General features: G+C 36.5%; 1 protein-coding gene across 8 annotated transcripts in view; it reads left to right on the top strand.

The window, feature by feature from the left end:
* The window catches only part of DGKB (diacylglycerol kinase beta), a 424,901-nt gene that overhangs the window by 326,270 nt on the left and 72,735 nt on the right, over positions 1 to 25,896 (top strand). For all 8 annotated transcript variants that reach the window (XM_068935000.1, XM_068935003.1, XM_068934999.1 and 5 more), the window contains 2 exons: positions 11,347 to 11,437; positions 16,625 to 16,820. In XM_068935000.1, coding sequence (XP_068791101.1) covers positions 11,347 to 11,437; positions 16,625 to 16,820 — 287 coding nt within the window. The remainder of the gene's footprint in view (positions 1 to 11,346; positions 11,438 to 16,624; positions 16,821 to 25,896) is intronic.

The raw sequence follows: 25,896 nt of genomic DNA, 5'->3' as shown, positions 1-25,896 counted from the left end.
AAATGCTTTGAAAGAAGACAGGACAGATTTAAGTTTCAGATTAGACACCTAAATGTAGGCATCTGAAGGTATTTGTGCGCACATGAACTAGATGTCAGTGCTGTCATTATAATCACTTGAGAGCCAGTTATTTCTGTCAGTGAAGCCGGGAGACCAGTTCTGCTGTGGTCACCTTAAATTCTGTTGAGTATATGTCTTTTGACATGGGAATAACAGCGGTACTGGGAGTAAAAATGTCTAGTTCACAGGCAGATAAATGCACTTAAATGTCTAAATATGGTGTCAGGCTGAATCCCAGGAAAGCCATCTCATTCTCAGACATGATCTTCTCCTCACTTCTTGATTCTCCATGGGGTGAAATCACAAGGCAATAGAGCTTAAGGATGATGAAGCTTCTTCAATTGCTCTATCAGTAAAAGAGGAAGATTTAGAGTCTAGTGAATCCCGGTCAGATAGGCAGAGGTGTTTAGATCTGTCCCAGCCCTGTCAGGTGTAAATATTTCTGAAGGGGTCCTAAGGAGAAGAGATTTTATCAAAGTTCTTCTCCTACAGAGTCTGAGGGTTCTCCCCTGTGTTCATACAAGAGCTGCTTATTGTTTCCTTTGCAGCGTCTGATTGCATTCTTCTTCTTTGTTTCTTAATCTCCTCATTCTGTCCTGGGAATGATAAAAAGCTTTTCAAAGCTTTTCAAAAAGCTGTTTCAAATATTTTGAGGGAATGGAGAGGTTTTTTGGCCAGAATTGCATGTCAGCATTGGAATACTTCAATTTTGCAATGAGAGTTAAAATTATTGTGTAGAGAAAAGGATAAATTAATTATATCTATATACCTACTTCACAGGGAAACAAAACTAGTTTATATTTTTTTTTCTAACATAGAGCTATAATTGTATGTCTGAAGCAGCCAATGAGAAGTCGCTCCTTGTAAACCTGTGCCTGAACCTCTAAACTGCTGTAACAATGGTCTCATTAATTTAAGTACTACTCAATGTCATATCTACTTTTACATACCAGGATATTAGGGGGTAAGGGGAAGGAAAATTGTTATATTTTTCTGACATAATTTAAAGATGAAAAGTGAATTCAATGACCTTGCTCTGAGATACTGGGTCTATTATAATATATACAGAGAGGTTTTCAAACAGAGCTTTGCTGGTTCTCTAGTACAACTGAGTCTGGTAAGTGAGAAACTGTTTATAGCCTTTATTTTTGTTCACGTTAAAAACCTCTTCAGATAAATGAGTCATTGATGCCTCAGCATCTGCTCCCAAGACTGGAGAATTTGGGAAGGAAATGAAGGAAAATATCAGGATGAAAAAAAGCAAAATAATAAGAGCGGGAATCTTCATGATGAACACAAAGAATTTAACAAGTTTTACAAGAAGGTTCATTTAGTGGAGCAAAATGACGGATTAAATCACAGATATAGTGAACATATTGGTTACTTGTGAATTTTTTTAGAAACTAAACAGATTTTTTTAATTCTTACTTACAACTTTTTTTAAACCAGAATGTTTTCAAAATCAAGTGCCAGAGTTCCTTATTCAAGTCACATACTCATACAGTAGATCTCAAGCAGCACCCTGTTACATGGAGGAATGTCTTTTAAACTATTACCAGTCATTAGGTATCAGGCTTTTTTATAATAGCTGGGTTTTATACCAAATGCTGTAGGTTAACCTCCTGTGATTTTTGCCAGTTGAGAGTATCATATTTCTGTAACTTTAAGAGAAATATATTATCTTTTTTTTCTTATGAGCTAGATATATCCTGTTGCATATTGACACAGAACAGACACAATCTGAGATACAACTCAACTCGGTCTAGTTCATCCTGCATTCTAGTACCTAGCACAGTACTCCAGAGGCTCTTATAATGATTGAGGTGTTGTTTATATTGTAATATCAGCATTTTTTGTTTGTATTTTAGGATACGATTCTCCTCTGTGTAGATGCTGGTAGTAGACTTCTTTCATAATCCAGAAGAGTCTGGAGAGTGAGGAGGGTGTATGAGAAAGGCATTATAGTTAATTCAGTGAAAATAGGTTTCATAGACAACTAGTGAGTGAAGAATGTGGATTATGCATAAGACTATCATTCTGGTTTTGTTCATGTTTTTCTGGCTGCCCTAACAGAGGGAATGCTTCCGATCTGGCTACTATTTTTCTTGAAAACTTAGACAAATGGCATTCTGATCAGTAGCCCAGCAAAGTCAGGAAGTAGTGCACAGATGTGTGGTGAATTTGTTATACCTTTTGTCTGCATGCGTACAAATATATACAATATCTAGGGACATCAGTGCCTATGTTTGGAAATGTGTAGACCAACTTTATCCATATCTGGACTGTCTGTACAAATATTTCCATCCAAATGGAAAGATGACACACGGGATAAGAAGTAGTTGTGGGTGATGAGGCATTTATTGAGAAGAAATAAATAATCGAGCAAAGAGATTAAGAAAAGAGGACAGAAAAGAGTAAATGTGTTTAGACCAGAAATATGAGAACATAAAAAAAAAAAAAAAAAAAAAAAGAATCCTGTGTCAGGCCAAAGGTCTATCTAGTGAACTGACGTCTCTCCAGTGCTGTCTACTGATGAGTCTAAGGAGAGAATGTAAGAACAGGATAACCAGTAATAACATTTCCCTATTACCACCTGCATCTTTTCCATGTTGGGCAGTAAAGATACTGCCAGGGGAGACCTGGAAATTGTCAAATGTGACTACATGGCTCTGGGGATAATGGTCAAGGGCATAGGGGCCCAGGTGATGTTCTCCTTGATCCTGCCAGTGAGGGGGAAGGGCCCAAGGAGGACTGAATGGATCCTGTGGGTCAACAACAGGTTGCACAGCTGGTGTTAACAACAGGGTTTCAGATTCTTTAAGGGTTGACAACTGCTTTGTAGAGACGGGATGTTGTTTATCTCAGCATTAGTACTCAGTGTCTCAGCATTTGACACTGTCCCCCATAACATCCTCATTGACAAGCTGATGTATAAGCTAGGTAAGTGAACAGTGAGGTGAAATGAAAACTAGCTGAATTAGCAAGCTCACAGGCTGGTGACCAGTGACATGAAGTCCAGCTGGAGGCCGTTGACTGTTGGTATCCTCCAGGGGCCAGTACTGGGGGCAGTACTGTTTATCTTCATTAATAGCTGGATGATGGGACTGAATGCACCCTCAGAAAGTTCACTGATGACACAAAACTGGCAGGAGTGGCAGATGCACCAGCCAGTTATACTGCTGTTCAGAGGGGCCTCAACACAGTGGAGAAATGGACAGAGAGAAACCTCATGAAGTTCAACAAAGGAAAGTGCAAAGTTCTTTACCTGGGAAGGAGTTATGTCATGCACCAGTACACACTGGGGGATGACTGGCTAGAGAGCAGCTTTGCAGAGAAGGATCTGAGTGTCCTGCTGGACAGCAAGTTGGTTATGAGCCAGCAGTGCACCCTCATGGCAAAGGCAGCCAAAAATATCAGGCTATTAGGCTGCATTAGGAAGTATGTTGCCAGGAGGTTGAGGGAAGTGATCCTTCCCCTTTACTCAGCACTGATAAGGCCACATCTGGAGTGCTGTGTCCGGCTCTGGGCTCCGTAGTATAAGACAGACATGGATTTGCTGGAGGGAGTCCAGCAAAGGGGCACAAAGATGATTAAGGAGCTACAGCATCTCATACGAGCAAATGCTGAGAGAGCTGTGAATGTTTAGCCTGAAGAAGAGAAGGCTCAAGGGGATCTTATCAACATGTGTAAGTATTTGATGGGACGTGGTCCTGGGAGACCTGCTCTAGCTGACCTTGCCTGAGCAGGGGGCTTGGACCAGATGATGTCCGGAGGTCCCTTCCAACCCCAACTATTCTGTATATGGTGCTTTTGTTATACGGACATCAGTGGCTATTTCTTCCATGAACTTCTCCAGTGACTTTTGAAGTAATGTAAGCTTTCAACATCCCATAGCAAAGAGTTTAGCATCTTAACTGCACATAGTGTAAAGAATCCTTTTGTTTGTTCTATCTACTGCCTCCTCACTCCATTCCATGTGTCCTAGCTTTTTCTCAGGAGAGATAGTGAACAGTTATTCCCTATTCATCCTCCCCCGACATAGATAATTTTAGAGAGCTCTGTTATAACTCCTTCATTATCACCTTTCTAGACTGAAGAGTTATTTTGCTCATCACTGTTTTCTTTCTTCAGACTTTTTCCACTTCTGCTGTAGTGCCTTTTTTCTCTCTCCTCTCCCCTCCTTCCCATCTGGGGAGAGGAAAACCACGCATAGCGTTCAGCATCACAACCCAACTTATGCAAATGGTATTTAGCGCTGCTCTGACCTTTGGTTCAACTATCTATTGTAAGTCCAAGACCTCGTCCATGAAGCCCACTGAAAGCCCATTAAAGTATGTAAAATTAGTACTCTTTCCTTTTTCCTCGATGCATCACGTTACATTTGTCCACATTACATTTTATCTATGATTTTATTGCCCAGTCACCCAGTCCTGTGAGGTTCTTTTGCAACTCTTCATGATTCATGTTTATTACTGAAAATGGCTGGAGTTGACAGGGTGTCCAAGAGTGGACTCGTGAATGGGTAGGAGAGCCCAGATGAAGGTAGGAGTAGAATTGAAAGGGGGAGGTGGGGAAGGATTGTTGTTAAAGCTTTAACAAACTGCAGACATTTTGGAGAAAACCAGGCAGAGAGCTAGAAAAGTTGAGCAGGGAGGTGGACAGCAGAGACTGCAAAACAGCTGCGTACCCCAGTGCAAGCTACAATGCAAAACTATATTGTAAAGCAGGAGAAAAAATGGAGTGAAATGCAGATTTGCAGCAGTAGTTGTAGAACTAATAAGTGTTAGGAGGAAAGAGTCTCAGAATTTTACTTAACGGTATAAGCTTTTAGGCTGTAACTTTCCAGTTGCTTATGGTATTGTTGTATGATATTCTGAAAATTTTAATTTATTTATTGTGTAAAACTGGAGATGTCCTTTCAGGATTTTAAGTTTTCTGGACTTAGCTATAAAAATCTCTGCTTATGCTGTGCACCATAGGAGATTAACACTTAGATTTGAGGTAAGTACAGTTGGTAATGGAAAAAGAAAAAATTGACAAAGATGTCCCTATTAAAATCATGCCAGTGACACATAAATCTCTTATGGATGTGCATCTCCACTGGCTATTTCCTTACCTTGCGTATGATTCATTATAAAGCAGAACAGGAATTATATGATTGTTAAGACAGAAGTGGAAAGAAAAGAAGAACATTAGAAAAAGTCATACATTCTTATTAATATATATTATGTGCTGCAGTGAAATCATTTTTACCTAAGTATAAAATTACCTAGATAATAGATTTATGAACAGTGAGAAAAGATGGAAAATATGTTGTCTATTGAAAACTTCTGTGAGAAGGATAGGACTTGATGAAAATGTTCTTTATATAAAATTGTAACAAATGTTACAATATTTTTAGCAGCTGAAGTTTAATTTATTTTATTTTATCCAATATTTAGATATTTATTTAATTAGATAAAATCCTAGGTACCAACACATTTTATTACCGGAATACAAAGCACAATCACCCTGACATATAAACTGCTGTAAGTTTTACTTCATTTACTCTTATGTCACACAGGCTGAGACTCAATAGACCAAAAGCTGCAAGTTGAGACACACCTAAGAAGACTTTTCCAAGACCTGAGTAAAATAAGATAGCTGAGGTCCCAGACACTTTTATTCCCAGAGACTTTTATAGCTGCTTATGTTTTGATTGTTCCTGGGTGCCGACCTTTTTATTCCTTGGATTTGTGAACCAGCACTAGAGCTGCTGTGCTATCTTTTTTAAAAATGAAATAAGAGACCAAACTCTAGTGAAGCAGAACACAAACTGTGTCAGCATCAGACAACCACAGTGTAACATGCATAAGATTTTTTTTTAATCAAAGGTAATTTTCTCCCCCAAATTTGGCTAATCTTTTTTAGTTTTCTTCCTTTTTTTTTTCTATTGCTTTTTCCTTCATGGCCTAGATGACCACAGTCTGAGTTAAAATAAATAAATAAACAAACAAACCTTCTTTAGAGCTAGATTATTCCCAGCTCTAAACTACATGGATTTGTACACTGCTCTCTGAAGTCTCTGGTAGTAGCCACTGTCAATGACAGAGTATTGGAACAGCTATTTAAGTTTTTTTGCCCAGTATGACATTTCCTACATTCTTAGTTTCATTTCTAGACTTTACTGTCTGTGTTTTCAGACTTCAAGAGTATATTTGTACTTTGGGCACCCTTTAGGTTTATTTTCTTTCTTCTTTTTTTCTTCCTTTCTCTATTTTATCCTCATTTTTCTTTCAGCATAACAGAAGTTCAATACATTTTGAAATTAGGTTCCTATCTTTTTCTTATTCTTCTCTCTCTTTGAGTCCTCTTTTTTTTTTTCCTGATGATGATCTCCATTTTTTCACATGCACTTCTCAACCACTTTCTGCCCTTGGACATCTCTCTACTGTGGAAATGCATCTCTCTTGTCTCGTACCTCCACTTGTTCACATTTCTCTGGCATTTTTGATTCCCTGCAGTAGTTCTCCTACAAGTTATTCCATGTGTCCTTGGACCAGAGGACGAAAGACAGAACAAGGGAGCCAGAGAGATGTGTTCCTTTCACATACATGCACTGAAGCATGTGGCATCTGAGCATCTTCCAGAAATGTGAATGAGATAAGCAGCACCCACTCTGTGGGGCTCTCCTTTCCCACTCTTTTTTTCCCCTGTGGAAAAAAAAAAAGTCTCTCTTTTTTCTTTTTTAAAGTGCATTATATTCTGAATGCTGTTGTTCATGAACATTGCTCTTAGAAGGGCAGCTCTATATTGGAAATGTATAAGAGTTTATGATATAGCCTGAGACCAACTCTTGACACTCACTGACAAAAAAACGATCCTTCTGCAATGCATCAACTGACATTGCTAAGAAAAGAGCAGCTTTTGAGCAGATAGAGTTTAGGGATTATATTTTGGGGACCAGTATGGTTTATGGAGGAGACAAAGTAGTTGCTTGGATAAAAATCTCTATAGCTTGTGTAGGTGAAAGAATTAACGGTGTTGGCTTGATATAACTAGAGATAACTGTGTTCTTTCTCTGCCATGTGAGAATGTTCAAAGTAAAGTTTTCCCAGAACTCTTTCCCAAATGATCATGATATGGTGAAACTCGGTATGTGTTTTCCTACAGGTGGCCAGACGCATATTCTTTATGCAAGGCTCTTCTTGTACTGAATTTAAAATCTCATCTCAAACACACTTATTATAAGCAAAAAAACATGGTTTTCCTCAGTGTCATTTTCAAAAATGATCAAAATATTTCAGCTTAAATGTTTATAAAAAGGGGAATCAGAAATTTCCTGATGTAGAAATTTTTATTCCAAATCACTGATGCTTTACACTGCATAATTAAAATAGAATGTAAAGAAATCTAATATAAATATAAATGAGAAATATAAGAATAAGAAATATAAATAAAATGCAATGGAAAGTATATTAAACCTGTAAAATTAAAAATAAATGATTGCCTAAACCTGTTCTCCTTTAAAGCCAGAGTATGAATTTGCTACTCAAGTTTAAAGATATCCTTTTTTATTTTCTGACCTCTTTTTGTTAGTAGCCTATTGCTGGTCTATTGTTATGCATGTTCTGACAGAGTGTGCAACTGTAATGAAGTGTATATGCTCTTCAGATGTAGAATAAAGTATTTACCATTTCCATATTTAGATACAGGACAATTTTTCAATGATATGCCTTGTAATTGCTTAATCAGAAAGGTTATATAAAATAGTTTTAGCAGTAGGGGGGTTTCTGATTAACTGATAATAGAGCAAACCTATATCAGAGACTATTTTGATTATTTTGTCTTGATTACCAAATATTAGCCTGAACTTTTTCTGAGAAATATTCACTCTAACCAAACTTTTTTGATTACTTATTGAAAACAGTTGTCTCTACTTTTTTTAGTTAACGAAGTGTAACAGTTGTGTTCAGTAAACAGAGAGGAAGTCTAATATTTATCCACAGTACAGCAAGATTTATACAAAATGGCAGTACTAGCCTTTTCATGCTGTATTGCCAATTTGTTTAATCCCTGTTCGAGAAGATCAATCCTCTTATCAGAAAGTTAGCCAATGGTGGTTAGCCAACTGGTGTGGAACACGACCGCCAAAGCAAGTACTTACCCTCTTGAAGTACACTTTTTTTAGTCATTCCTACATCTGTTTGTATCTTGGCATACTGTAATCCAATAGCAGCGTTACACAGGGTTGGATTCATCTTTTATTTATATTGTACTTTCAATCAAGAAGTCTTGTTAAGAATTTAGGTATGTACTTTGAAGCATATGCAAAAACACTTTCCCACAAAATAAACACTTTCCCACTTTCCCTTTCCTATTCTAGCAAAAGCAGTATTGTAAAGAAAAGTGCTGTTGTATAGTGGTATGTGGTTTTTTGTTTTTCCTGGAATGGGCTTCATCTTTATTTTGATTATCTCTTATTAAATGTTGAAACAATTCTAAGTTATCAGCTAGTCTAGCAGGAGAAAAATACAATGACAATAGCCCATGATTCAGTTTCTTTCAGGTTTACTGTTGCAAAATTATCGTTAAATATGCATTTGTTTACCAGTCTAAAATTTACTTACACCATTGTGAAAGAAATGAGAATGGCAATGAGAAAAATTTGTTAATCTTCTAAATGGACTGCTCCCCTATTTGCTGCTGTCATTGATGAGGTAGATAAGCTTCACCTATTTGAAAGAGTAGCACAAGTGAAAGATATGAATTTAGAGAAGTTTTTGTCTGTTATACAAAGCAGAAGTTTTAGTATAAAGATAAGATTGTCTTGCTTATGGAAAGTTTATATGCTTTGTATTCATTTCTTCTCTGTAATCATTTCTTTGCCTTTAGCTTTGTTTTTATGTATAAGAAAGGATCAAATAATTTGCTGTTCTATAAATGATATTTATGTATTTGAACAAAAACATGTAATCTGTTTCATGGCTGGTAAAGGGAGTTGTTGATCCTTTCGAAAATGAAGAATAAAGTTATTTATATCTATTTGTACTGAAAAGGTTATCAAGTAGGTTGTCTTTCTGTCCTTACAAGAGAGGTTCAGACAACGTCTCTAGCTAGGGAAAGGAGAACAGGCTCACAAGACTACATTTTGGGGCATAATAGAATCTTACAGGTATATCACAATGACAAGAAATAAATCTACAATCAAAAAATCACCTGATAAATGTATATAAATATAATTCTAGCATGTAATTCTATAAGTGTTTATTTATTGATCTGAATTTTCTAGTAAACCTAGAGTGCACTGTCAAATGACTGAATGAATTTGATGCGCTATATTCTGAATGACCTTAAAATATATCTGTCTATTTTAGCTCTCTTCAAGCCAAAGAGTTTATTATATGTAGTGCTGAGAAGTCAGTTTAAAGCAGGCTTTGCAAGAAAGGAAAGAAATGATGCTTCATTTATTGTAAAAATAATTGAATAGCAAGAGAAAAGGCTCTCAAAGGAGGAGATACACAGGCTTGTTAATCTTACTCAGTAACGGAATCAAAAGAAGTGACAAAATATTTTTCTGAATTCCTAAGTCAACTTTTCCTATTGTTTCACTATTCATTCTCCCTGTGTAGAAAGACACAGGAAAACAACTGCATCCAGATTTTTCAAAGGGCTGCAACAGGAATTTAGTACTTTGTTCGCACTTGTTTGGCAATGAAAGGATTCTGAATTTCTTTAAATTCATGGCAGAAATAGAGCAATTGATCCCAGGTGAGCATGTAGGTTGCTAACTAATCTGCTGATGTAGTAGGAATCCACATGATATCACTTCCACTCACAGTCCCTTGCAATACGGAAGCTGGATCTGATTGGAGCCTTTTTGTTTGCTGGGGCTCTTTGTAGAGTATGCTCATTTATCCCAGAGCAGGTTGGCTCCAGAATCAGCTCTCAAAAATTGCTTCAAGTGCTTTCAGAATTTCTGTGCAAAAGCCCTTGGAAATGGTTGCACCATTTTTTCAGAAATTGCACTCTTATTATTTCAGTGTTCCCCGCCTCATGCAGGTTGCTGGGTTGGACACCCTCATGCACCCCTGGTCACGCACCAGGAGTCTGTGGCTCTCTTCCCAGTAGGTTTCTGGGAGCGGCAAATACTGCAGTGGCCCTGCTCACTCTGCACGGCCGTGACTTCAAAAGCTGCTAAGTAGACTTTGATGTGTAGTTTGAAATACCTTCCAATAAGGTAGGATTTATTGCTGGCATGTTTGACGGTCATCTAGATCGGTACTTCGCTCTTTTCCGCTTACAGCTCAAGCAAACTCAGTCATGTTCAAGTTCAAGCGCACTGTGATATATTTGTATCAGAGAATAATTTATACAAGTGGATGCACTGGGTTCATATCTGATTCTTAAGTGTGAATAATGAATTCTAATTCAGTGTCTTTTTTAGTTTAGCTTCTCTTTCTGTTACGGAATAATAATTAACTCTTGATAGCTGCACAAAACTACACTTAGTTGTCTGAAATGGAACCACTGATGTCCTGATTGTATTTAACAGTATGAAATAAATCTAGTAAAACAGAAATGCAGCCTTAATCTATTTAAGAAGAAAATAGTGTAATCTCTGCCCACTGTCATGGTAACTTAAGTTTAGTAGTGTTTATATGTGGATTTATTTTTCTGTAGAATCCATTAATGAACTTCAAGATACAAGTTCCATCACCCATTTTAAATGTGTCTGTGGGTTAATTACATAGTAGTACAGCTGTCCTACTACAAAATACCTGAAGGACGTTAGGTCTGGAAATTTTATTTTCTTTGAATGTCTTTATCTGTCATCATGAACAATAACCACTTACCAAGCTTAGGAAAAGTTATATTTTTATCTTAGCTCTTCTTCATGAGAGGAGTGCCCTGCTTGTACATGCCAGTACTCTGTGGGACAGAGATTTTAAGCATGAATTAGAAAACTTAGAGTAGGTGTAAGACACAAAATAAAATTGATACATTTTTCTGAGGCAAGTCACTGGTTAAGTGACAAAAAATATTCTGATAGTCACTGAAAAAGAAAAGTCAAAGGTACATTTGAACCTGTCAGTTCAACACATTCCTGTCATCCCTTTAGGGAATATCATACAACTTGACACCAACATTTAAGCTTTGAAAATTATGAGCTCATCTATTTCAAATGGGATGTCACATGTTCCCAAGCCTTTCCCATTACTTATAATGGAAGACAGAATGATCACTTTTGTCACATATTGATAGTGAATAAGATCTTTCTTTTTCTTTTTCTTTTTCTTGTTTCAGAATGAAGAACAAATTTTGGTATTTTGAATTTGGCACTTCGGAAACTTTCTCAGCCACCTGTAAGAAGCTGCATGAATCTGTAGAAATAGAAGTAAGAAACTAATTGTTGCCTTTATCCTTGAAATGTCACTTGTTTGGCTGAAATGCAGGGAGCAGGGGTGCAGAGTGCCTGAATCCAATAAGGCAAAGCAGTGTACATCCTTTCGACCCTATATTCCAAAATATTATTTTTATCATGTCTATTTGTAGTGTAGCCCTGAACACTGGAACAAAGTTCAGTTTGATGATTAGTGAAGTCTTAATACTGTAGACGAGGTCAAGAGGTGAACTATAGCATTAGAAATCAATAGGGAGTGTGGCTAGGTCAGATGGAAAAATGAAAGACTGTTGGAGGGAGTGAGAGCTGCTTCAGGAAAAAAAAAAAAAAAAAAACTTATTATTTCTAGCTCCCAAGTTTTTATAACCTTTAAAACTCAATTCCCTAAAATTGTACTTACTTTCCTGAATAAAGGTTAAAGAATATATATTTTTTGGAATCATTCCCCTTCATTAACTATCTTTTCTCTCTGCACAAGGAGTCATCGTTCCATTATACATTGAATATTAGCTGAAAAGATACAGGATAGTAACAGACAAAAAAGGGATTTTAAAATAATGTGGTACTTCTACTTTGATGGCTGGTAGAATAAGTGGCTACATTAGGTAAAGTGTTTGGGGGAGTTGATACTTAAAAATAAATGAAAAATGTGAAATGAGCGAAGCTACAAACCTGAGAATTTAAGTTAAATAATGAAACAGTTTCTCAAGAGGATTATGGTGCTTTTCTTTTCCAACAGTAATGAGAAATTGCATGTATTTATATAGTAGTATGAGATAGCCTGAAAAGTACAGTAAGAGCTACTAGTCTGGTAAAGCCTGCTGAAAGGTTTGCACTGAAGTGATCTGAAGGGACATGGCAGTAGAATAGAGGAGAAGGATACCAAGACTGAATTTGTAAGACCTGTGATGCCAGAGACTTGCTTGTCTGTTGGTATGTTTCTTCTTAAAATGGAAAAGTACTTAGGTATGTTCTTTTAAAAAAAAAAAAAAATCACCTTATTTTGCTTCCCATGACAGTGCTTCACACATTTCGGTTTAAATACAGGTCTGAAAATACAGCCTGAAAAATATTTGATTAGTTGTTGGAAGTGATGCTTACCTGATTTGATTGGATTTGATCTGAATGTCCTGCAGGTTAACTATACCTTTTGATTAAGTAAAAATTGAAGAGCAAGCTTTCCTAAGAAAATATTTGTACTCAGCTAAAATTTAACGTAGCTTGACACTTAGCAAGATAAGATATTCTTTAACCATCTGCCTGTAACCATTGGATGGGTGATGAAATGTTGCTGGCGTCCCAAAGTAAATGAGTATGCATACAAATTCATGATGTTGCTGATTCCAGTTTTATTATTATTAACAATTATTACCAATAACATTATTACACTGCCAATATTTAAGATATATTTGTTAATATTCACTTCATTTATGCTGGCCATTATCATTACTCCTACAATTAGGAAGGTAAGCAAATCATGTGGGAAATAGTTCCCAGAATGTTTACAGAAGAGGTGTTAGGAGGAAGTTATTTACAGACATTATTATGAGTAAATTACATTTAAGCAAGCAGTGCTTACCAATATACTTGTATTTAATGTTTTTCATTTTTGTGTTATAAATACTTTGGTGTAATGCCATTTTCATCCGGTTTTTAACCTGCTGCCCCTTACTTGGGGCTTCGGGGTGTTGCTGTAAGTGAAAGCTTGATGAATTGCAGCACATTTCACTCTGAATAAAATGCACACAGAATGCATACGCTCTACACCCAAATACTGAATGAACAAAGCCCATTGTTCATTCTGTGGGCAATTATTTTTTCAGCCATGTATTTGATTTCTAAATGAAGTAAGCTTGGTTTTCCTGATATATATCCATGTGTCTTAAGTCCTATATTTTATTCTTCTGTTTGAGATGCAGAACACTAAATTCATCTACTAAATTCTGTATTTAACATAGAGGAAAAGTCACCTATTTGGTAACCTGGGAAAACAGCATAGGAAAAAATATTATCCAGAATAAGGGATGTTTTCCCAAATCGCAATCTAAAAAGGTGATGAGATAGTCATAAGTTTTAAAGGAAAAAAATGGGGCATTTTTTTAAACATGGTGTGTCAGTAAATGAGGCTTAAGACTTTACAGATTACCAGTTTGCACTTTATTTCCACTTAAAAAAAAAAAAAAAAAAAGTAAGGTGTGTGAAGTAGACTTAATGATACTAGGCACAGATCCAATAAAAGTGGGGATGGTATGGTACATACCTGCAGGGCTGTAAAGCATCACGTGCCCAGAGGAAGCATAGGATACCACCTGGTATTAATGGGTGAGGAAAAGAGATTGTATTCTCTTGCATACTATTGCACTTGTTTAGACACAAGGCCTTTCAGCTGTTTTTGGGCATGGATATGTACTCAACTTAGAGAAGATCTAAATATTTTCAGTGTAATGAATGAAGTGGAAAAGATAATGCCAAAAAGGGGACGGAGACCAGTCACCCAGAAAAGAACGAGAAGCACTGCCGTTTATTTCTAACCAAAATAGGCATGCTCCGCATTTTAAAATCGTGCTTTTATATTTAGCAACATCTTTGTATTACCTGAAACAAAAAAAAGGAGCAGAACAACATCTGCATTTTGTTGCTGTAGCATATGAATGTGTTAGGACAGTGCAAGCTACCTGTAGTGCGAACTTCTTGTCTGTGTATGAACAAAAGAAATCCTCCTTTACTAATTCTGGAAGTTACTCATCACTGTGGGATTGTGAGGCTTAGTCCAATAATTGTCTTAGTGTACTACCTGCTGTGTTCAATATTGAGTGAAAATGGAAGCCAGACCCTGCACCATCCTATTTCACAACCCTTCTTTTATTTAAATAATTCCAGTCAGTTTGGGGGACGCCAGACCTTTATAAATTAACAGCAGGGAAATACCAAAGGTGTCAGATTGCATATTTATCATCCTTCTCGTGTAATACTTAAATATGTATTAAGAAGTGACTGACATAAATTAGGCAGATTTCAGAAGCCACAGGCCGTGGCTTGTAGAGGACCCCCTTCTGCTTGACATTTCATCCTTGTCAAAGATCAAATTATTTTAATTTAGGCTGCAAATTATAAGGAATGAAGACTTCTTTGTGGGAATTCCCTGTGGTAATCTGACTTTTGTTGTTACTGCTGCTTGTCAGTGTGCAAAAGATATAATATGCATGCAAATAAGGTTAAAAAATATGTACTATCTAATTATCCAGCCAGTACATTCCACTTGAAGACAGTGGGAGGCCTGACACACAGTATGTGTTTGATTCATTGAGGCCTGCAGGGTATTTACACAAGATTACTTTTAATTATGAAATTAATATCTGTTTATCTAGAATGTATAGCAGTAAGTGAGCATACACACGAGCAGAATTTTTAGTGAAATAAATCATCTCAATATTTAATACATATAAAAGATAGGAAAAAGCAAAGAATTCACTTCCAAAATAATAGTGAAGAACCATGCCATTTTTATTGTAAGAAAACTGTGGTTAAAAACTTACACTTTCGATTACAGTTGTTGCCACAACTGCTGACTCCTTTCCAGATGTGTCTTTTCATTGTAAAAGTTTCTCTATACGAATATAATCTACAGGTTTAAAATTTAATTCTTGAAGAGCAAATATGAAACAGAAACCTTAATATTGAAATTATTATCTCTCTAGATTTATAATGTTGTTAGAAGAATTAGAAAGATGCGGCATATGCAGTATAATATAGTTCTGATTTTTGATCTGAGTAAGTTTCAAAGTAAATGATATGTAGTTATTTGTGAGCTGTACTTTCCTTTTCTTCTTTAAAGCTGTGATAAAGGCTTAGATAAACAGAGAGAAAAAGTGCCAGTGACCCACAGAGCAGCAAGCTGCAAGATGTCAGTGGACTGTTACTGAAGCATGGTTAATTATTGTTCCAGTTTTCTTCCTGATTATTATATATTGGCATTACAAAATAAAATTTAATTTTAAATGCATGACTGGGGCCCCTACTGGCCTGAAGAACCCTTTCCAGTGCTGAGGTTGTACATTGTAGGAGTAGGAACTAATGCATTAGAAAAATGCTGTTATGCATAAGGTGTGTGACTTGCCAGGGTATCTGTATATTTTAGCTAGGTTGTTAGACATGAAGCTAATTTACCTTTCATCGAGGTATAAGAATGTGAATCCTTTCGCTTAGATCTGGATACTTTGCCTTCCACATACGTATTCAAATATATTCCCAAATGCAGTAACCAAAGTTGCATCTCTTTTGCTCTGTGAAGGCTGTTCAGTATTTTGCTGTGTTTTCTGTGGGTAAGGAGCTTCCTCTGATCCCAAAGGAGTGGGAGTGGAGAGGAGGATTTTGCCTGACTCAAATTATAGTCACTGGAGGCTAGCTGTATCCCATCAAGCTATGCGCATCTCATCCGAATGTATGTTAGGTGAACTGTGTTTGCAAATATTGTAGGCTTCTGCCACCTGAGAAGGTGCCGTGGTTTATCTGCAGACAGGCTAGATAAGTTAAGGTCCGTTCTCTTGCATGGGTAGCCCTACGTAGCGTGCCAGTTTTGCCTTTGAATTGATGCTAATATCTATGTGCTGTTCTATGTGGTCAGGACCCGCTTAGACATTTTTTCATGAAGCTATGCATTAAATATAACCAGAAATTCTATGATGTGTAAGTACTTTTATATGCAGTTTCATGTGGAAGAGACTCAGATATTAGAATGGCAAGTATCATTATACAATCCTGAGATAGGCAATTTAGCTGGAAGAAGCAACAAAAAAACTGCCAGTTATTACAATGGCAATTTTTATAGTATAAATGTTTGTCTGCTAATAGCTGCAGTGAATCCACAAATACGTTTCATATGGGTCAATGAATAAGTATCAAATTACAACCTGCTCTACCAAATGGTCCCACACTTAATCAAGCAATCAATGGCTGAATAGTAATAATGTGTTGCCTGCTGAATGAGAATCTTTCATAGCTCCTTTCCAGATATAAATATATTATTTTAGGTGAAAACCTTGAATAAACCATTACCAGTGCTAAGAGCAATGAATTGCTAAAGAAAAACATCTGGTAGGTAGAACATTCTGATTTTTCTTTCTCTTTTACTGCTTTCTCTCTCCCTCTCTCTCTTACTGTTTTTCTCTCCGTGCTAATCAGTGTGATGGAATTCAGCTAGACTTAATCAATATTTCTCTGGAAGGAATTGCCATTCTCAACATCCCGAGCATGCATGGTGGGTCAAATCTTTGGGGAGAGACAAAGAAAAGACGTAGCCATCGCCGGACAGAAAAGAAGAGGTCAGATAAAAGAACCACTGTCACAGATGCCAAGGAATTGAAGTTTGTATGCCAAGGTAAGCTTATCGATTAACACAGGCTACCTGGTTTCATACAATTAACTCTATTATTTAATTGCAATTGTATTGCCTCCTATCAAGAGTAAGGATGAACAGTTCTTAGCTATTTCTTTTTTATGTACATTTAGCTTTCTGATGGTAAGTGGTGGAGCAAAGACATGCTGATAATTGCAGTCTATATACTTGCCAACCGGCCTTTCTTAGGGTATCACATGTTAAGCAGACTAAGCACAGCATGTGGCACTGTTTGCTGCTACTATATTCAGTCTGGAAGTGCTTGCAGTTTTTGGAGTCAAAAAATGCTTGCTATAAGTGTTAGCATGCATAAAAATTGGGGATAATCGTGCCCCTTTTCTAACAAACTTTGTCCTGAGGAAACAGGCTGCGGAAAATTACTTAAAGGTAACAAGAAGAAGCTGTCTCTGCATTTTATGCTACCATACTATGATGCTGTACGCAAACCTTGATAGTGTACGCTGTAGCTTGCATGGGAGTGATCCTTCCTTTCAGGACTCATATATTTTCCTGGTGATAAGAAGGATTTTCTCCTTAAATTTTATTATTAATCATAACTTCTGAGGAAACCCTACAATGAAGAGCAGTCTCTGCTATATTTTGTAGAATCTGAATAGCATGCGTTGTAGCACATCATAAAATATCATAAGTTGCAGAGATTATACAACAAAGTTTATCTTCACACCAAGAGGTCAAAAGACCAAACTTTTATTCTCTTTATTTTTTGTCCTATGGAAAAGAGTATCTTTTGCTTCCATGGTTACAACATCCATAGATTGCATCAAGGTCAGGATTTTATTTTAATTCTTTTTCTAGTTTTTTTTTTCTGGTTTTGAATATCTTTTTTTTTTTTGGTATCCTATCAGTAGTAATTTTTAAGTCACTGTTTATAGCTTAGTTAATTGTGATATGTTGTGGTTTTAATCAAGCTAATTTATTTAGATGAGATAAGTTTAGGAAAGAAGTAGTCTTCTATGGCTTGGAAACTGCAGTAGGTACTAGGACTCAAGGTTTGCTGTATATTTTGGCAAGTTGCAGTATGATCTCCTTATCTCCAAGTAACTTATCAATACGCTCTGTCAACTGAAGTCTTATCAACTGCTAAGTTTCTACTACTACTGCATACGCTACCGTCCCTGTATTCTCTCAGGATGTTCAAGAACGGATCAAGATAGAGGCTGACTAATGTGTAATGCTCACTGAGGTTTTCATTCTGTCTTGCTTCTGAATGATCTAAACATACAGACACAGGATATTTCACCTTTTTGAAGGCAGTGGGGAAAAAACCAGAAGTGTATGCTTCTGAAATGGATTTGCCAGTTGTCCGTGCTTACTGCACTTTAATTTGCATTACAGAACAGTCTTACGCATGTAAACTAGATTTCTTTTGAATGGGGGGAAAATAGCCATGTGCTCTGATTGTGAATAGGTGTTCAGGCCATGGGACTAGATTAAAATAGCTCTAAGTAAAACCCCAAAATACAAATAGCATGGACATCGGGTTTTAAGGACAAAATGTTTTGTTCTGTGGATCCACTCCTATTGCATATTGTGAAGAAGAGCCTTCTAATTTTGCCAGCTAAAGTAGGTCCTCAGGTAGAGAAAGTTTTTTTCATCTCAGAATTCAAGAGTATTGCTAAATAATGGAATTCAATCTATTTTAAGTCCAAGCTTATCAAAGGGCTTTGATAAATCTAAATCTGTCCGCTGTGGAAAAGCTGACTTCCTGTCTGTTCTAAGGTAATGTGATTCCTTTGCTAGCTTTAGAGAAGCATATCCTAGAGTCCTGTTTTGTCTAAGATGATTGTTTTCTGAGATACAGTAGGTTTGTGTATTTTTAGTTTGAAAAAAAGTTTTACAAAATATTAATGCCTGGTGTAGAAATATGTATTGGTGGATTGAGAACCAAAGTTAAAGGCACACTTGTGTGTTAATTTCTGTTTGTTTATTTGCATATTCTGAGTAAATATCTTTTCAGCTGGATTTATGTCCACATACAACTTCTAATCACTCAGCTTAACTAAACAGTACGCTTTCTAGAAGACTGTAATCTAACATAGCCATGTTTCCATACAGATATCTATTAGACTTATTCTGAAAATCTAATACTTATATTTGGGCTTTGAGTGGCATTTACATTCAGTTTTAGTCTTGTCAAACTGCATTGCGACCATATTTTATTGTGTCGTTCTGCTTTTATGGTTTCATAAACAGGCCACAAGTACATGAATTAAGTAAGTTGAGCATTCAAAGTCTGAGTCCTTAAATGGGATACAGGTGAGGAATACTTAGAGCTATCTCCTCAAGCTGGGCATTGAGCTGCCACGTGGCACGTCACGTTGCTCCTCTTGGAGCAGCCCTCAAAGAACTTAGTAACCGAGAAAGACAGAGAAGTCGTAAACACTGCAAGGTTTCCCCCTGCTTTTGTGCACGTGACCTGATACAAACCATGTGCATATTGCATGATCATCGTTGCAGGGAAAAGAACCAAAGTTGTGCCAAATCTTTTTCCTTCTTATGAATCTGTATGATTGGGGGAAGGTAACTTTCTCTGAGACTTCTTCTCTCATTTCCTGCTGATTTACTGTTGTCAAACTATAGGTAACACACTCGAGCCAAAAGGCCTGCCTTTTCCTTGCCTGCATACTCAATAGCCAGATCACAATTTGGACTCTTAAGAAATAACAATTAGATGCACACCTATTTGCAAAACGATCTGATTACGTACACATAGTCTGAAAAAATAAACAGAAATATAGCAATTCAAAATGTACATTCTTCATTTAAATACAAGAGTATTCAAATCCCTACTGATTTTATTAGGAGTTATGCATGCGTGCTAAAGAGCAAAATTTGGCACCGATAGTGTATAAGCATGTGTATATCATATATATTTCCATTGAATAGGTAACTGGCTTTGATATTTCCATATGAAAACATATATAAAAATACATTTGCAAAATAAATTTATAATTCACTGGAAAGAAAACCTTATTTAGCCAAAGGATGCTAAGTACTGTTCTGTTCTTTGATAATGACATCAAATACTGAAGTTTTCATCTCACATCCTATACAGAAGTGTGGATCATCTTTCAACAGGTGTTATTAGGATAGAAATCAGATTTTGTTTTTGTTTCTGTTAAATTAAAAATATATCATTATCATTTCTCTTGTCCATGATCAAAGAATAATAATTTAAAAAATTATATATATATGTTATGGTTTGTGAAGGTATATGATTTAGTTAGTATTTAGACTTTATGAATCTACCACTCTCAGTGTGTGTTTTTTTTTTTTTTTTTAACTCCAAGTTTGTACATATCTATGGAATATTTATCCATAATCAGTTTTGTACAGGATCTCAGCTGTAACTGTGAACTATCCTTGAACATTATTTGGACAGGATTTCTGCTTGGATATACACAAATATTGATAAATGCCAAAAATAAGTGCTTTAAAAAGATGAACACACTGCAGATAAACTAAAGTATGAATTGAGACACACAAATGTAAATAGCCGAGATACTTGTCATTTGGAAATGACATCCAAAACGTAAGTTGAATCATGAAAATATATCTTCCATAAAATATATGCCATTTCTTATAGGTGTTAAACAGGAAAATGATCTTCTTCCCAGACATACTAAATAAAATTTTCAAATCTTTACTTTTTGTTAATATCTATTACAAAATAAAATTATTGTTTTGAAAATTTGTCTTTTTGTTTAGCAGAGTGGGGTTCCTTCAGGGAAATGTTGTTATGCTTTGATTTGCTTTCATTGCTGAAGTGGTCAGAACCTTGTCTGGAAATGGGATTTCTTCTTTGGGTAACAGTTTTAAAACTTTTATTGTAATTATGGACATAGGTCCATAATTTGTTTTGAATGAGCAATTTCAGTCACCTCAGTGGATTCACTCATCTAGACAAAGTCTATGAATGTTAGTGTTAATGGACAAAAACTTTTAAACTATAGATATTTTGGTACAAGAATATTTCTTCCTATTTATTTTGGCATAGTGATACTTAAACTACGCAGGCCGACTTGTTAGGGGAGCTGCAATGAGCTATTATTTAGCACTATGCTAAACTAATAGACTAACTCAAGACAATGTGCATTCATGTCACAGCATCTAGGCATAAACCAAGCTTACCAAGATGATTCAATAACTCTGTGTGGAAATCTCAGTTAATAACTGCATTATGAATTTCTGAATGGAAATGAACAAGTTTTAGGAGTAGAATAATCTGTATACAGACAGTTCACTACAGTCAAAAATAGGAGAAATGCAAACTGTGAAGACCTTAGAGCAGTCCAAAACATCTGTACATAGTGGAAGAGGAAAAAATGCAATATTCATTAGGTATGAAATTCCGTTCTGAGGAAAAATCCCTTTTCTAAGGAAAAGATAAGGAAAAGATTACAGAGAAAAATCATTTAAAATAACTATTTCGTAGCTGTTCTATGTTAGACATTCAATTTAGCTGCAGTATCTAAGTAAAATCATTTAATTACTTGCTGCCTTGACAATCCTAACTAGGTATGTTAGAGCACACACACACACATATAGCTTAATGGAAAAAAATGGTCCTGATATAATCCAATTCTACCAATTTAAGTAATCAGTGTTGTGGGTTATTTGTGCTACTTTAGAGAAGGAAAAAAGGTAAATTAGCTTATATTAATCATAATATCTTTTTAAGAATCTGTGGTAGTACGTTTGATATTCAGAATTCCAGTAAGCAGAAAGACATCTAAGCAACAAAAAACAGTGACCAAATCAGTTAAACATCAAACGAAATACGAATTATTCACTGTCCTGAGCTAGGCTCAAAATCGTTAAAATAGTCTACAGGCCATCATAAACCCTCTTTAGTATCTGAAACAGCTTGCAAAACATTGGTTTTCCAGGTCCTTCTGCAGGAAGAGCCTCTCCAAAAGCTGAGGTACATGTCTGTATCCAAAACAAAGCTAGAAACAGGGCATATATAGTGGAAATGCTTTGCTGGGTACTATTTGTGATATTTATGTGGGAAAATAGCAGAAAAAGAATGGTGAAGACAAGAAAAGAGGAAGCACCATACAGAATCACTGAATGGTTGAGGTTGGAAGGGACTTCTGGAGATAACACAGTAATAGAAACTCTTGGTGCGTTTTAAGAAACAGTGAAAAGGAAGGCAGCTTTTACAGTTGAATTCTGGCTATAAAACTATTAGAAAAGCAAAGAAAATGCTTTCTGCTTGCATCTTCCTATATTTAAGGAAAAAAATCTTTTGTCTTTAGATGTAAGTAAGAAGACTGAAGAATGAAAAACCTAACACTGATGTTTCTTTCCTAATGAAATTAACCCAAGAAGGTCTGTATGTTGTCTAACACATTGGTCTGAAGAGAAAAGGGGGTAAAAAGCTCCAGAATAAAAAGTAAAATAGGTTAAATGTAAAAGGGTTATGGAAGATAGTGTACCTGAGTTCCTATAAAAGGTAAAAAGGGAGGAGCATCTCTGTGCGTGCTCCTGTGTCTATTTAAATAGGACTATTCATTCACTAGTAATAGAAATGAGAGGTCAAAGCATTAAGTGTATGAAGTTCAGGAAAAGAGTCCAGCATTATTTCAGTGTAAGCTACTATAAAACACATGTGGAAGTTATTTTGAAGATGTAAATTTAGGAAATTTCTATATACAGCAAGTTACAGTATTGCATGCATCTAAAATGCTTTGAGTGCTTGGCTCACTCATCCATTTCATTTAGTCATACACCTAGATTTCTTTATTTGGAAAATAATGCAAAAGCCTCCTGATAGGAAATTTCCATTATTTCTTAGGTTTTGTTTAATTGGATGTTTTGGGCACTTTATTTTCTGTCCTTGATTGAAACCAGAAAGATATAGAAAATCCCCTGAATGAATAAATAAATAAGTTAACCCTTCTTATCTAGATACTTCTTAAAACATTTGAAATAAATTCTATATATATTTAGACCAATTTTTCCCTGTCCAAGCATGCATCCATAACTATTCTGAACATCTTAAAATGTAAACTTAAGCTCTAAGCTAGAGTTGGCATATTTTTGTCTGGATTTTCTTGTTAAAATACATGACCACGTGTTGTATATAGTAAATCAAATCCTTGTGAGTCCTGTCAAAGTTAGGGGACTGTTAATCTCAGCTGACTTTAGTGTCTAAAAGTCAAGTCTATAGTCTATAGATAGAGAGAGTGTCACCTCAAGAAGAGTGTTTATCCCGTGTAAGAGTCTAAGACAGGCAGGATAAATTGCTCCCTGGAGGTGCCTCTCCCTCCATTTACCATAAGTGGATCCTAACTGACTGGTTAGGATGGACACCTTGCTTCTGGCTGACTAGACAGTTAGATGAATTTCTATATGTGCTGCACATAACAACAGTTCATAAAATACATAAACAGTCCTTGGAGCAGAAATAGGAACTGGCTGCCTCTCTGTCAGATAAGCCTTGTTGAGCTGAGTTGTGCTGTCTATTCTGGGCCAGTGCTGACGTGTCCTACATCTTTCATGAATCCTGTAGTCACTAATCTACTGCACAGAAAGGACCCCAGCAAAATATCTGTTTTGTCAGTGTGTGCGGAGCCTGCTTGGAGTATGACTTCCACTCCTGGGGGCTTGAGCAGGAGAACACCTGTTTGGGGGATTATAGTATTGGCAGTGCTTGAAATAGGGTAGCACCCAATTAGTGAGACATACTACTCCTCCTTTAGTTTGGACTGTGCTATATTGTCACCTTTAAAATTCTGAATGCCATGCTGAATATCCAATTTCCCTTGTATGCCCTTGTCTTGCAGTACTCAGTCATTGTGCATTACCTCAAGTCATAATTCAGCAGCTGATCAGCAGTAATGGGTCACCGTGCTGGGCAGTTTACTCCATATTTCTAGCAGGAGCGCAGCAGGCGCTGAGAGCTGCTGCTTCACTGGGAGCAGCTGCACGGTGTAGTTCGTGAGTATGCGAGGTGGTGATGTCTGACTTTGGCAAGGTTGCAAACTCAGCAGGGGCAAGGAACCCTTGCCAGTTTGCCCCTGTGGAAAGCATCTGTTCCTGTGAATCCAGGACCTGCTCTTTGCAAAAGGCAAGATGCAACCATCAACTGCTTCTGCTGAGGCAGCAGCTCCCAGCTCTCGGTGGTCCCTCCAGAAGCTGTGGAACAGGGATCTCCGTACTGTGATGTGTTACCACAAATCAGCAATATCTTATCTCTATGGAGGCAGCAGCTTAAATTTAGGAAGAAATAGCATCCTTCAGTTCTTCTACATTACCAAACTTACACTTCTTTTACTTTTAGCAGTGGCCTGTGTGTTTAGACTTTGTGTAGGGGTGACAAAGGTTCTGAGCTACTCAACCTGGCAAAGTGATGGCGTTGATAAGCATGACTAGAATAAGACTTCTATATAGAGAGGAAATCTTCCTCACTCAGAACTTAGATTCTGGCAAACAGGTTAGATTGCTATTCACATGTAGAAATTCCACCTTTGCCTCATATTAGCTACTGAAGATCTCATGGGTTTGGGTCTTTGCATGCCCACATTCACTGAAAGGACAGCTTCAAATATCAAAAGGGGTGAATGGTACTTTATCTTATATACTTAGTCAAATTGTGCATTGTACCCATTAGTTTGTGAGATCTGAAAAGCAAATTTATGTTCATTTTATCGAACTGTTAAAGATAGTAGTTTTCCTCACAAGAGAATGTGGACAGGCACATTTTAATATGTTATTAAAAAAGCCTTTCCCCCTCCTGCTCCTCCACGGCAGTGAAACTTTAGGTTCCTGCTTTTCCTCTAGATGCCTTTATTACTGAGAAGGTACTTTAGAAAGAGCCTTACTCGTACAAGTAAGCCCATCAACTTGAGGGATGGAGTCTATAATTCATAGCACAGTTTGAATCTTTTAGAAATATTAATACTATTCCTGGTATCTGTGAAATACTGATTTTTATTATTATTAGGAAGTAGTAGTAGCTTGAAAAATGGATTGATAGTCTGATTTGGATTTATATTTATAAAGTATGTGTATATGTTTCTGTGCAATATAGATCATAGTAGAAAAACAATTTCCTCTTATTTACAAGGCAATTGAGATTGTCGTTATATTATACCTTTTGGTGCACAGAATGTTCATTTTCTTTCAAGCGTTATTCATCGAAAGAGGATAATTATGGTGTATTTCACAGACTGCCAGAAGGAAAATGTATCTTTGAAAAGTTTCATTTCCCTTAAGTTGCTCATTTTCTATAGGAAGACAGAGCTATTAAGTAACATACCCATGACAAAGATTGATTAAAATGGCATAAAGGACTATCTTATCTCTAAGTACAGGGATTTACACGTATAACTCCCATGACTTTAAGTGCAGTAGGTGAAATTAACTCTAGCTATTGCATGAAAAAAAGCCCAAGTAAATTGGTTTGTACAGAGAACTAGGCAAGGATGAGAGGGATAGCACTTTCAGTACCAGCCGACGAGTAGGAAGTTGCTTATTCTTCTAGGGTGCAACTACAGTGCAGCGTGCAGATAACCAAGCCAAGTTCTGTGCCAGCCGCAGTGACGTAGTTTTCTGTTGGGACTCTGTTAACCTGCTAAATAGTAAATGTAGCACCTTGCTGATGTGGCTGAGCTTCTAATATTCAGCCAGCTCCTTAGAACAGCTCAGGTCCCTCTACGGAGCACGGTACACTGCTCAAAGTAAACTTAGTCTTACCTGGAACAAGGGATATGCCCTTTGTGCAGGGTCTGTGGCTTACTTTCAGGTATATTGGCCCAATATATTCTGCCCCACCATGCACACAGGTGTTTGCAGAAGACTTATGACCTGTTACACAGTAGTCCTAGAGCTTAATTCTGCTTTACTGGGAGTCTTTCATGACACTTGGGCCTTATTAACCCAAGTAGATGAATACTTTCCTTTCTGAGAATGAAATTATTAGATAAGATGTGGTAAATGATAAGGAATATGAATGCAAAATCTGCAATACTTTGATATACATATGTATTTTTTTAATTAATGCAGAATTAGTAACAAATGTTATTTTCAT

This window comes from Struthio camelus, chromosome 2, assembly GCF_040807025.1.
Source record: "Struthio camelus isolate bStrCam1 chromosome 2, bStrCam1.hap1, whole genome shotgun sequence".
NCBI lineage: Eukaryota > Metazoa > Chordata > Aves > Struthioniformes > Struthionidae > Struthio > Struthio camelus.
This window is presented reverse-complemented; position numbering and strand designations above follow the sequence as displayed.